Raw genomic sequence first — 12,501 nt, forward strand, 5'->3', positions numbered from 1 at the left:
ATAGCAAATGAAAAAATAGGTCAAATTAAAAGCATGTTAAGGGTAGGCAGACAGACCTTTGGTAACATATGCAAAGAAAAACARATCTTCTGCATTATAGGTTATATGTTATAACATGCAACGATATTGCTTATGTTAGCTAACCTTAATGAAGAATGGAAGTCCAGGCTTCACAAAGAGAGGAGTGGCAATCAAGTTCAGTTTGTAAGGAGATACAGCATACTTGACTTCATCAAACTCTGCTTCACCACTAAGGCCACCTAATGAAATATTATGACCCTTTAAGAATTACATCCTAGGGCCTGTATTTTCTCCACTTACCTTCAGAGGGCAAGTTGAAAATATTAATATAATGATAACATAAAGATAAATTATATATAATATTTATATGCTTTATATATAATATATATAATATATTATATAATAAGAATTAACATACTTATATGTAATATAATATAAATACAATAATAATCTCTTTGCTATAGTGAAGTCTTTGCACCTAAAGATTCAACTCTTAACAGCGTGAAAACAAAGAGCAAATAAGTTTAACCCTTAAAAATTTTAACACTGATGAATGGGCTCTTCTTCCCTATAAGCTTTTGGAAAAAGGATTTCTGAATACTAAAGGAAGTCTGATACTAAGAACGTTACCTATATAGTTTTGTTTTTCCAGTTTTGTTTACATGTGCATGCATGTTCAAAAAATCAGCTAAAAGGCAACTTACCCATAGACTCCAGCACTGATGCTACAATATATAAGCGTGACCCATCCAGCTCTTCTAGACTTTGAAACCCTATAAAACTAACTGCTTTTTTACTGTTAAAATTGATTTCAGCAACTCCATTTACAATCTGGAAATGAAATAAAAATAATTAATTTACAGTCAATAATTTAGAAATAATCTATAAATATACTGTAAGTAAATTCTATCTTAAATGTGTTTCTGTTTGATATCTATTTTCAGAGGAACCCAAAGGCAGAGATGTTGTAATAAAGAAGAATTTGTTGTTCCCTAGAACTATTGATAATTAATCAACCAATGCCATACGTTGCACGTTCTGCATACAGGCCCAACAAGAGATAGAAACAACACAGATGTATCTTTGCTAATTCAGGAAAGATAATGCCTTTTATCATTCTTCAATGACTAAACCAAAGAGGCCAGGTTAAATGAGAGAAAGAGAACTGGTGGAGAACAGACCCCCCCCATAATACATCAATCTAATTTCGAACTGTCTGTCTACTACCATGATTCAGTGTTATGACATTTATCCTGTGTTTGATTTCTTTTGCTTATGCGAGTAAAAATCAATTGCTGTCAATGCAAACTACAAGCTCGAATGCATTGTCATTGAACTTGATGGGAAAACTTCAGTGGAATTGGATCAATTCTGAACTGAGTATACAAAGCCTAAAGAAATTGGGCTTGTTTTTTCTTACCTTAGTTACATGCATAGCAYGAGGCATCATTTTTTTCCCAGTTTCTTCAATTATTCCAAAACGAACAAAAACATCACCACTTGGAATCTTTTTATTATAAAAATAGCTGGGAACAAAAGAACAATAGAAACACTTTTAACATGGCCATTCTAATGGCTACAGCAAAGCACTCATTTCCAAAGGGGAGTCATTTCCTAGGCAAGGAACAGAAAGCAAAATTCTACGTAGCTTCAAACACTTCTGTTTAAAAAAAAAAATCATCTTGGTAAGAATTTAAAAAGAAAAGGTTCACTTAGTTCTCTTACAAAGCAGAAAGGATTGCGATGATAGGGCTTCTTGACAAAGTAAAAGAGGAAAACTGGACACAGGAGAATTGCTCTTGAGGTAAAAGAAGAAGATGCACACAGCTAGAAATCAAATCCAAATCTTCTTACCTAGCTCTCACAGTAATCCTGAAGTTCTCAAATTTCTCAGAGCTAATGAAGTTATTTTCTGGCTCTATGATGACAGAAAAGCTTGGCATTGCTAAAAATTGAGTAGAAAATAAAGCAATTTAGATATATTTTTAAATGTTAAGCTGCAGCTACTCAGAAAGATGCCACTGTATATGCTTCAAAGCATCATGTCAGTTGCAAGTGACTGGAATTACATATCACAGCCCCAAAATAAAACTGTCAGTTTGTCCACAGCGAAGCACAAGTCATAAAGCTGACCAGCTGAGCTATCTGCAGTCAACCCTGCTCCGGATTTTCCAACAGTGCGGCCGTGTCAAGATGACCAAGCATACAGAATAACAACTCTATTTAGAGGCAAGTTGTATTAATACAGTCTAATACCGATATAACTAATTAACTTGAACCGACATTGCCACATGGCACTACACTGCATCTCATGGTTGTACCAAAAGGCCACGTGCTAGCTCAGGCATTTCTGCGTATATTAACTACATTTCCGTAGCATAACGATCCTATATTGTGTGCACACATTACCATATTCCTTAACTTCAAATTTTGCAACAGCTGAGGTTATGAAATTCTTCTTGTACTTGGCTTCAATCTTCCAAATTCCATACCTACAAAAGGTCGACAATCACAATATTACTTTTGAAGATCGAAAATTAAGCTACTTAACAATATTTCATGTTAATAGAGACAAAAAGTCTGCACCAAGTTTTCATACACGTTCATGTCTATTTTTAGAAGATTCTGCTAGCTTGTTATTTTAAATTAAATGGTCTGAGAATTATTTTAAAGGGTTGATATAAATTTGAAAAGAATATGTCATTATTTATATTGTGCCTAACATCAGAATTTTTTGTTTAACGGTTCCAAGCATAAACTCATTCTGAAGACTGCAAATGTAACTGGGATCCTTAAAAAGTTATTTGCTATAATCTTTCACCTGCCTGCTGTCACCCCTGAGATGAAACAAATGCTCATTTGGGGTTCCAAGTCTGTTTCAATGCAGTCAGCAGGGTTACTGTGCATCACCTACACTATTTAACATAATTTGGATGATTTTTCTCTGCCACTAGAAGCACTCAAAAGGCATTTGTTTCATTTCAAATTGCTTTATTTAAACCCATACAACTTACATGTGCAGAGCTTCGCTAAATGTCTATATCACTGTCTTACCACTCAAAGAAAATTGATCCAGCTTGCTTTAATTTACATACTACACCCATTTCATCTTTGCCAGTTTTTTTAACACAGTAACACTCATTCAATGTAAATGAAAAGTACATTCTTCTTCCCAGGCCCCAAGATATGAGCAATTGCCAATCATTTGGTTAAATACCAGCCAGTTAACTCGATGCAGTTAGCACATTTATAAACAATTTAGAAATTCTACAAAAAAAAGCAAACAAGTTTGTGATAAAGAAACATTTAGAGTTCAAGCTGGATCAAAGAACGTACAGTAACTTGACATAGCTCTACTATAAAAAAGGATATTTTAAGCATGTTAGTTAACCTCTTGCATAGACAAAGTTCTATTTTTCACACGCAGTATCTTGTGCTTACAAAGAAAGTGAGTCCCCTAGTGCACTACCATCTCAAATGATGTAAAGCAAACCAACAAAGCTCTACTAACAAAACTTTGTACTCTGGCCTAAAACAACTGGTTTACAGTGACTGAATCTACCAGAAAGGTCATCCTGAGTGAAGACTATGTTAACCTACAAGCAATCAGATCTTGACTGAGAGAGCAGGTACACCTATCTACACTGAAAATATATTTGTAATATGTATTAGTCAAGACAATGCTCCTAAGGACTCATGCAGACTTCCATCAGGGTCCTTCTCTTTGACTGGAGCACTGAGACACGACTGCAAATCACATAATTTATAGAAAGCCAGTTCCTACAATCTTTTGGCTTTATGGCACTACAATTAAAATTATGTAAGTTTACTGTTAAAAGACACTCAGGTTCAATAGGGATACAAAATTAATTCTTACACGAATCGAACTATTGTTCAATTTCCTAATGGAAAGCATATCAGTCAAAAAGCATTTTTAAATGCCTGCTAGTGTCCTTCTGCCACGCCAGTGAATCTTCAGCACCCTCTCAAGGCTAAAAGGAGAACTGAAGACACATTTATTTTGTATGCTGCCATTACTGGAAAAATGCTGGTGATTTGTATGAATACAGAAGTTTTCATTCCTTGAAATAAATACATCTTTTACACTGTTTCCATCTCTACAGAAGAAAGGTTTCTTTATTTTTTTAGTTTTCCTCCTTCAGTTGAGTATGACAAACCCATCACTAACTGTTCTCTAATTTCAGTTTTATCACTTACTACATCTCCTCACTTTCTCTCATTATTGTGAGAACATTCCATATATTTGAAAATACAGGCAGTAAGCTTCCTGTTTGGCTCTAGGACACAAATGTTGGTTTGGAAGTCAACTGAAAGGAGAACACCTGATCATAAGTTCCTTATCTGTACTGTGGTTGCACATTATGCCAAATGCTAGAAATCTCAAAGTTTCAAATAAGTTATGCATATTCTGTGTACCAGCAAAAGACACTCTGACAGCCTTTAAGAAAAGGTAGTGTTATCTTAATTATTCACAAAAAGCACTAAATAAATCTACTTAGGATTAGAAGGAATCTTGAAGTCAGGAAAAGAAACTATTCCAGTAAAATCATCTTCTTCTGTAATATCCACTTTTACTCCATCAGGATCCTTTAAATCATAACAGAAAAGAATCAGAAGTTACAGATCATTCTTATTAAAAGGAAAATCTTTATTTAATGATTTTAGTCATAGCCTGGCAACAAAAATATTTTTTTTTCCTAAGAGTTTTGCCCATTTCACAGCACCAAACCAAACATTTTTAGAAACAATTCAGACCCTGAAATTCTGATAAAACATTTTACTGAGGTTCCAATAATTAAAAGCAGTTACTACACAGTGCTTAACATTGCTAGAAAGTAACTGCAATAACAACTTTATCATTAAGGCTAAAAAATACAGTAAAGGAACCACTTTGTTTTTATACCTTAAATGAAATAAATAACAACATGTAAACCATATATGATTAAAATTCCCTCACAAATCCTTTCCCTAGATATAAAAGGTAATTCATATTTTTCCCATTCTGTAGCAACTTGTGAGCTGGAACTTGGAAAGCTCTACCCAACCATGGAAAGTCATTTTTAGATCTTTTAAAAGATGTCTGGTTAGCAGCAAAAGCAGCTATCTAATAGTTTTATTAAACATCCACTGCAATATTGATTTACTAACAAACTGTGTATATTGTTTTCATGATCTATAGAATGTCGATATTAAAATCAATTATAACATACCACGAAAGTTAGGACAGTTTCTCGCCGAGCTGGCTGCAGTTCYTCATTCAAAGAGTAAACTCTGACTTTCACTGTAAGAATCATTACAATAAATTTCAAAGTCACACTTTTACAAAGACAAAAAAAACCCCAACACTTTTATCCATACTAGTTTCTTAAGTCTTTAGGATCTATAGAATGCTCTTGACCTTTTGTTAGCATGGTGTCTGAACAATAAACATCTATTGACGCTGGCAACAACAAAAAAAACCCTGCACCAACACTCTTTCAGATTGAATCATCACAGTGCAAAATAAATTTTTACCATCACAATTCCAGCATATCACTTTCATGGGAAGAGAGCTCAATATACATTAAACCAATGACTCATCATTATTTCTTCAGGAATGTTTTTGGCATCTTCCCATCAAAATCTTTCACTCTTTGTGCCTCAGATTAACAATTTATGCTGTAGAAGGCAGGGACTGAGATGAGAGGATGCTGGGAGAAGTGATTAATTTCTATAAAATGATAAAATAATTCAAAATATTATCCCACTGATTAAAAAAATGAAATTGCAACCAATGACAATACAACATGACCAAAGTTTAAAGTACATTTAAATCCTAACCCCTCAGCAATGTCAACAGATTTAAAAAATTAACCAACAGCCAATAGAAATAAGAATTATTTTACCTGATTGATTGGGAGTATAAACAGGTTTGTCAGTCTGAATAAAGAGAAATCCATTCTCATAGGAAACTGGAATTTTTTTTAATCTTGTAAAATGTGGAGAAACAGCTTCCAAATAAACATATTGGACTGAATTTGCTGTTCTTGGTAAATCTGCTGGTTGAAGCTGGTGGAGACGAAACATACAGAATTTTAAGGAATATTAAAATGTTTTTCAAGTACTTTTCCTCTAGTATTTCTTGCTGAGAAGAGTATCTGAATAGGAATTACGATCCTGTTGCTAATTATTATCAAATTACAACATCAAGTTGTACAAGTTAAGTGAATATAATAATGTTTCTAAAATAGTTTAATTATATGTTTAGCTTTGTTGCCGCTCCATTACACTAATTTTATCCAATGTCGTTTCAATCTCAGACAAACTATAGTGAAATAAACTACATGTGGCAGACTGAGGAATCAGGGCCCAGGGTTCTCTTCCCAGTTTAAATAACTGGAGACTCATCACCATGGTTTTTTTGATGCTTATGACCAAATGGCAACAATAAAAACAAAATGAGAAAAGGCTGAATTCCTTACTGTTAAAGTTACAGCATCTTGGAATTTTTTGGCTGGAGTTAAAGAAACGTGGCCAGAAGAATAATCAACAAGCTTATCTGGAAAACTTCTTATGGCAATAATGACAGGAAATTCCTTCTCATAACCAAAAGCCTGAACTACGACTTTTTCAGATGCCCCAATTCGGAAGACCTTTGGTGCTGTRAGGACATATCTGCATACAAAATATAAAATAGTAAAAGGGTAATGGAACTATATTTTTTCTTTTGTATTTATTACTTCCATTTATAATTGACTTATGTACACACTATTAAAGCAAACAAGATAAAGATCTGGTCTAGTTATACTAGCTCACTAGTTAAAAACGATATAGTCCTAATTGGAACAGTTTTTATGAACATTGTAACATAACATTACTAAATAACAGCTTAGGTAGGCTAATGTTTATGGATTTGATTCTGCAGACACATACAGGCATACATAATATGACAGGCTATTCACATGGAAATAATTACTCCTTTTGCCAAATTAAACCCTGAAATGCTAATCCTCCAAATAGTAGTACATTTGTGTAATTTTCCCACCATCAAAGCTCTTACTGAAATCAATGGAGCAACTCACAATAAAGGCAATTGTGAATAAATTTTCACAGGATTACTCTCATTTCTTTAGTACTTTATAAACTGAAGCATGCATTATTCCATCAAAGCTACAGACCAGGCTTTAGTACCTGAATGCTTAATAAACCTGACTAAAAATATGTATGTTATATTGAATAAAATGTTCAGTATATGTGCATCTTCTTTTTCTGAAATTCCAAAGGCACTTTTGATTGACTGCTTTCTATATATTATTGTTGATAGATATAAGAATCCAAAAAAGTGCCACTAAGTAGAATCTGAAAAACTATATTTAAATAAGAGCTTTCATCAAACCCGTAGCAAAGTATGTGTCCACAGAAAAAAACAGCGAATATCAGCTTTACTTCCTAATTTTTCTGCAAGTTTATCTTGTTGATACATGCAGAATCCATGGCACAAAATGAGATGAAGCTATCTTTCTTTGGCTGCAAATATATTGATTACGGAAGCATCAGTTCCTTATTAAACCAAAGTTCCACATACACCACTGAGAATTTTATGTGTGAAAACAGATCAGATTTGCATAGTGCCTTTTGTATTGGCTCTGCTTAAATTCTGTATCCATTTACCTAAAATAGTGGCTGACAATCAAGTAACATTTCCAGTAAATACTATATTTATTTTACTTACGTTTTCTCTTGACTAAAACTTGTTCCAGAAAATAGCAAAACAAAAAGAAATATTAAAATAGCCATAGCGTCACAAATAGCAAACCATAAATGCTAGTGAATATGTATTAAATTGAATTTGGCTTTTACTGCAGATGAACGGAAATATCACCAATACATTTCACTAATAGTTAATAATTAATCGCAGATCTTGTTTTATTACAATGTGACTTCACTCTCCCAACTCATTAACTTTCAGAGAATCCAGAACAGGTAAATTTAGGAATTAATTTTTGAATTTAGAATTTAAATTTTTTAATATGTACAAAGCAATCCCAATGATATCATTCCAAATCTTCTCTGTTTTATAGCTACACATAAAATCCTTTTCAGAGGTAGCTAAAAAAATACAGATTCAATCTTTCCTTCAGAAAATATTTTACCAAAGCTTTTGATTTTAAGGAAAAAAAACCAAACCATATCAAATACAATATGTTTTTTAGATCGGAAGTTTCCTTTTTTTGTTTTGAAATAATTCTTCACCTGCAAATATCTTTTAGTCATTTACATTCCTGATTATGCCAACTTTCTGAGTACTTACATTACAAATAAAACTGTAATATGAAAGTTATATATCTATAACATGTACTATTTTAAATAGCATTTGCAAAAGGAACATTGGCAGCAGAACCTTTGCATGCCTGATATCTAAGCATAGTACCTCAACAAATAAATTTATAAATAGTTAAACTAAAGTTGTGCAAGACCTTTCAAGTTTAAACAAATACTCTAGTCAACCTTTACGGGAAAAGACATTTACAAAAACATTTCTGATCAATATAAAATTAAATTATAAAAAGGCCAACGTAGGCTTCTCAATAAACATAGGTAATAAACTACATGGGAAGCAACAATATATAGAATGAAGTCTTATAAAATGTACGTTGCTGAATACTATTAAAAATAATGGCCCAAACACCTATTATTCAATACCAAACTATGAGAATTCATACAATGAATTTACATGGGTGACTAAGGAAACAATAAAGAACACTGGAAAACATTTTAAAGGTTTAACAATATTCCAAAATTTTGTTAACCTAATTATAATTACAAGTTATAGCCCTGCCCTAAATTCTTTTCCTGTTTTGGCCTACTGAACTTTCTACCCTACATCTCACACCTAGCTGCATAGATTTGAAACTAGCATATAAAAAAAAAAAAGTTGGAAGAGTTTATTTTTATGAAAATAGTGGTAATTTATTTATGCCCACTGCATTGAACTTGTCATGATCAAATATGCTATGTATCCCCAATGTTATTTACAAAGACCAGTCTAAGGACAGTTTTACGGAGTCAGGTTAAAATGTGATAGATACATACAGATATATAAAGTATGGACAAAAAAAACCCCTACTCTTCTAAAATGCTTTCATATAGTGATTAAAGCTTTTTATTAAGCAAATTTCTGGACAAAAGCTCAAAGAATCCACACTTTCACATCTGAGGACAATGCTTTTCCATCTCCTCCAAACCACAGTATGCGCAAACAGGTGAGTAAGGCAAAAAAAAACCCTGCCTCTGGGCCTAATTTTCATCTCCCCTTGGTAGCGGTGTAAGTTAGCAGAGCTCGCAGGAAAATAAGGACGAAATGACGTCATTAAAATCAGACGAATCTGTTCTGCGAGCGGAACGGGCCTAGGGCCCGCGCAGGGATGGCGGCGTCACCTCCGCGAGCGCTGCACCAGAGCGGCTCCAGCCCCACACGGCTCCGGTCCCAGCCCCCGCCGCTCTCCCGCCGCCGGGCGGCCGCGGGCGGAGCCGAGCACCACAGGGACCGAGGGGCCCGCGCAGAGCCTTAGGGGGTGGCGACCGCGCGCACAGAAGGCGCCGCCAACGGCGGGAAAGCGGCCGTTGGGAGGGGGCGTGGCCTCTTCTGGGTTCCCCCCCCCCCCCGGCCGGCTCACCCACCGCCTGCCAACAACCAAACAAAATGGCGGCGGCGGAGGAACTCCTCGCGCTGGACTCTTAAAGGAGCCGCAGCACCTCAGACCTCGCGCGTGGAGGAGGCAGCGGTCGCCCGGCGGAGGGAGGGAAGGCGGGAGAGGGGGGCGCCGCCAGCCGGGGCTTTCACGGGGGGTCGCCGGGAGCCCGGTCCGTTCTGGCGGCGGCGAGGCGGAAGCCGTGACACGGCGTTACCATGTCAACGCAGGTAATCAAAGCGGAGGCCTGAGGGGAACCGCGGTAAGCGGCTACCGGGATCTCCCCTCAGCGCGTACGGCCGCTCCTCGCCGCGGGCGCTGCCCCGCGCCCCGCCATTCAGCCCCGCCCCGAGAAGCGGAGCCCCGCGCCCCGCCGGGGGGTCGCCATCCCGTCAGGTGCGGCAGGGCGGGGCGGGGCCGGCGGCCCCGCTGTGGCGCCCGCGGGTGCGCGGCCGTTAACGGTCGGGGCTGGCAGCACCGCGGCCCCGGCTCCCCCTGCCCGGCCTGGGGTACACCCCGGGCGCACCGCCACGGCCAAATTACCTTCCCCCCCGCCCCCTTGAGAATTGTATTGTGCCTTTGCATATAAAAGCACAATTTCTTCTCAGGAAATAGCTTTAAAATGCCCAGCTGCCTTCCTTAGCTCATTAAGAAACGTCCCAAAATGGTTTTGCATTAGTTCATCACCACCTTCCCCCTCGCCTCCCTCTACAAATCTCACTTTCCGGCCTCTGAATGAGAGAAGTTGCGTCTCTAAATATGGAGAGAGACCAGAGTGGTATTCTCTTTCTCGGTCTCTTTTTTTTTTTTTTTTAAGATGGTTGCAATTTCATTTTAATGAAGAAAATCATCTCAGCTTCGTGCCATGTGAGCGATTGCACTGTCTATCAAAAAAAAAATCCATTAAAAGCAGATGTTTTTATCTTGAAGAATGACTCAAAGTATGCTGCTGCCTACTGGTTTAGGTTTTAGTAAAAATCAGTCCCTGGAAGACGGTTACTACAAGGGTTTTTGTGTACAGAATGAGAACATGGTCTTTCTACGCTTACCCTCTAGGGAAATGCATTATTCTTTGGGGGAAGTTTGTATTAAAATTCTCTGGAACTCTGGAATTTCCCAGCCAGTTGTGGAACAACTTGTTTGCAAAAAGGGGGACGTTGAAGAAATACCAGTTGACTTTTCTTTTGCTTTCTTTTTTTGCTTGTATCTTCTCTTAGCTGCAAAGTTGGTGATTTTTAGCTTTAGTAAAAGCAGAGTTTGGATCCGAGTCCTTATGAACAGGAAAAGAGTTTGTCTAAGCCATAAATTGCAGAACAGTTACCAAGATGTGCTGCAAAATAGTTCAGCCAATTCCTAGTGTTCATCCGTCCTAATATGTTTTAGTCCATGAAAACTGGAAGCTATCACCCAGTAGAGAATTGTCTTAAATGTGTTTTTTTTTGGCAACAGATCATTGCTAGAAATATATTCTTATGTCAAAAAATAACTTTTAATATATTGCTTCTGTGGTGCCCCGAACTATGTACCATCTGAAGTGATAAACCATGTAGTTAAACATAAAGATACTGAAATAACAAGCATCTGAAGTCCTTAATCAACATGACCTATGTTGGCATGCAAACTGTTAGGAGTTAGGTTTATGTATAGACTTTGAAAATCTCAAATGTTTATTTCTGTTCTTACAGATATTGGTCATATGATAGCCTGTACCTTTTGCAATGAAGAAAGGCTCAGCACACAAAGCATTATGTAAGGAAACGCAGATGTTGGCCTCTCGGACACCTAGTCCGATGTCTACTGTCAGCTCAAGTACCAGATCACCATCACCTCTTAGTCGACAGGCATCTCCATCTACTCACAAAAGCAGGGAGCGGAGACATCAAGAACATATTACAGCAAGAAATATAGAAGCTGCTTTTGAGAATCAGTTTCATGAAGGTATTGTATAAATAACTGCTGGTATTAAAGTACATACTAAAAGCATAAAAAGCCAATCTTCTGTGATCTCCATAATTTAAAGATGTATGACCTGTTGGAAAGAAACTTGAGGAATTTGCTTTTATCTCTTGGTACTCAAGATGTGGAAATGATAGTAAAGAAAGCTGTGTAGAATAATGAGACTTTTACTCCTTATATTCTGCACCAGGAGAGAAGACTGGCTCAAGAAGATGCATACTGTGCCTTTTTCAGAAGGATAATACCCACTTACTCTGCCATGTCAGTTCCTGGAAATGCTTCTGGTGTGCTGCTGCTTCTCAGAGCCTGTGTTGGGGAATAATTTTCAAAGTTTTCCCTGTATTCAGTGCAATGCAAAAAAAATAAAATAAAGGTCATTGATTCTTTCACTACTAAAGGCAGTTTCTCTGTTTAATTTCAGATGAAAGTGGTGTTAATCCAGGAGTTAGGTACATTACAGAATCCCTTATAAAAGGTCTATCAAAACAGGAAAATTTGGCATGTATAAGCTCATTGAATCTTTCTTTTACAAAGGATGGGGACAAGAAATTTAAGGTAAGTTATTGAAAATARCTGGTAATTAACCAAAGTTAAAATATATTTCAATTTTTTTAAGTAAGATTTGTTTTAAAGTGGGTGTAAACTGCTATATTCTAATTATCTTAGCCCAATTCTACAAGCAACTTTTGTAAAACTAAAAATTACATAACATGAGTGGGGGCTTGTACAAAAATGAAACTTTTATTAGAATAAAGTTTAGAATGCCATCTGTTTGTTTAATTTTCAGCTTTTGGGTGGTGCTGGCTTTTTTTTTTTTTTTTTTTTTTTTTTT

At 36.5% G+C, this 12,501-nt stretch overlaps 2 protein-coding genes across 14 annotated transcripts in view; one reads left to right on the plus strand and one right to left on the minus strand.

Moving 5' to 3' along the window:
• Positions 1 to 7,897, minus strand: part of C5 (complement C5) — a 30,491-nt gene extending 22,594 nt beyond the window's left edge. The window contains exons 1-10 of the mRNA XM_026062209.1: positions 7,754 to 7,897; positions 6,504 to 6,696; positions 5,928 to 6,090; positions 5,253 to 5,323; positions 4,538 to 4,629; positions 2,431 to 2,513; positions 1,876 to 1,966; positions 1,442 to 1,547; positions 726 to 852; positions 145 to 260 (exon numbers count right to left, since the gene is read on the minus strand). Coding sequence (XP_025917994.1) covers positions 145 to 260; positions 726 to 852; positions 1,442 to 1,547; positions 1,876 to 1,966; positions 2,431 to 2,513; positions 4,538 to 4,629; positions 5,253 to 5,323; positions 5,928 to 6,090; positions 6,504 to 6,696; positions 7,754 to 7,818 — 1,107 coding nt within the window. The 5' untranslated portion in view covers positions 7,819 to 7,897. The remainder of the gene's footprint in view (positions 1 to 144; positions 261 to 725; positions 853 to 1,441; positions 1,548 to 1,875; positions 1,967 to 2,430; positions 2,514 to 4,537; positions 4,630 to 5,252; positions 5,324 to 5,927; positions 6,091 to 6,503; positions 6,697 to 7,753) is intronic.
• A 1,802-nt stretch (positions 7,898 to 9,699) lies between these two features.
• Positions 9,700 to 12,501, plus strand: part of CNTRL (centriolin) — a 36,967-nt gene continuing 34,165 nt past the window's right edge. For 12 of the 13 annotated variants that reach the window (XR_003252927.1, XM_026062369.1, XM_026062367.1 and 9 more), the window contains exons 1-3: positions 9,700 to 9,943; positions 11,399 to 11,651; positions 12,091 to 12,224. Coding sequence is in view for 12 of the 13 variants with exons in the window: in XM_026062369.1 (XP_025918154.1) it covers positions 11,432 to 11,651; positions 12,091 to 12,224 (354 nt within the window). In the remaining variant the exon portion in view is untranslated. Of the gene's footprint in view, positions 9,944 to 11,398; positions 11,652 to 12,090; positions 12,225 to 12,501 lie in introns of those variants that run through there. The other variant, XM_026062379.1, reaches the window with a different exon arrangement.

The sequence above is a fragment of the Apteryx rowi genome, unplaced genomic scaffold, assembly GCF_003343035.1.
Source record: "Apteryx rowi isolate R43461 unplaced genomic scaffold, aptRow1 scaffold_19, whole genome shotgun sequence".
NCBI classification, from domain to species: domain Eukaryota; kingdom Metazoa; phylum Chordata; class Aves; order Apterygiformes; family Apterygidae; genus Apteryx; species Apteryx rowi.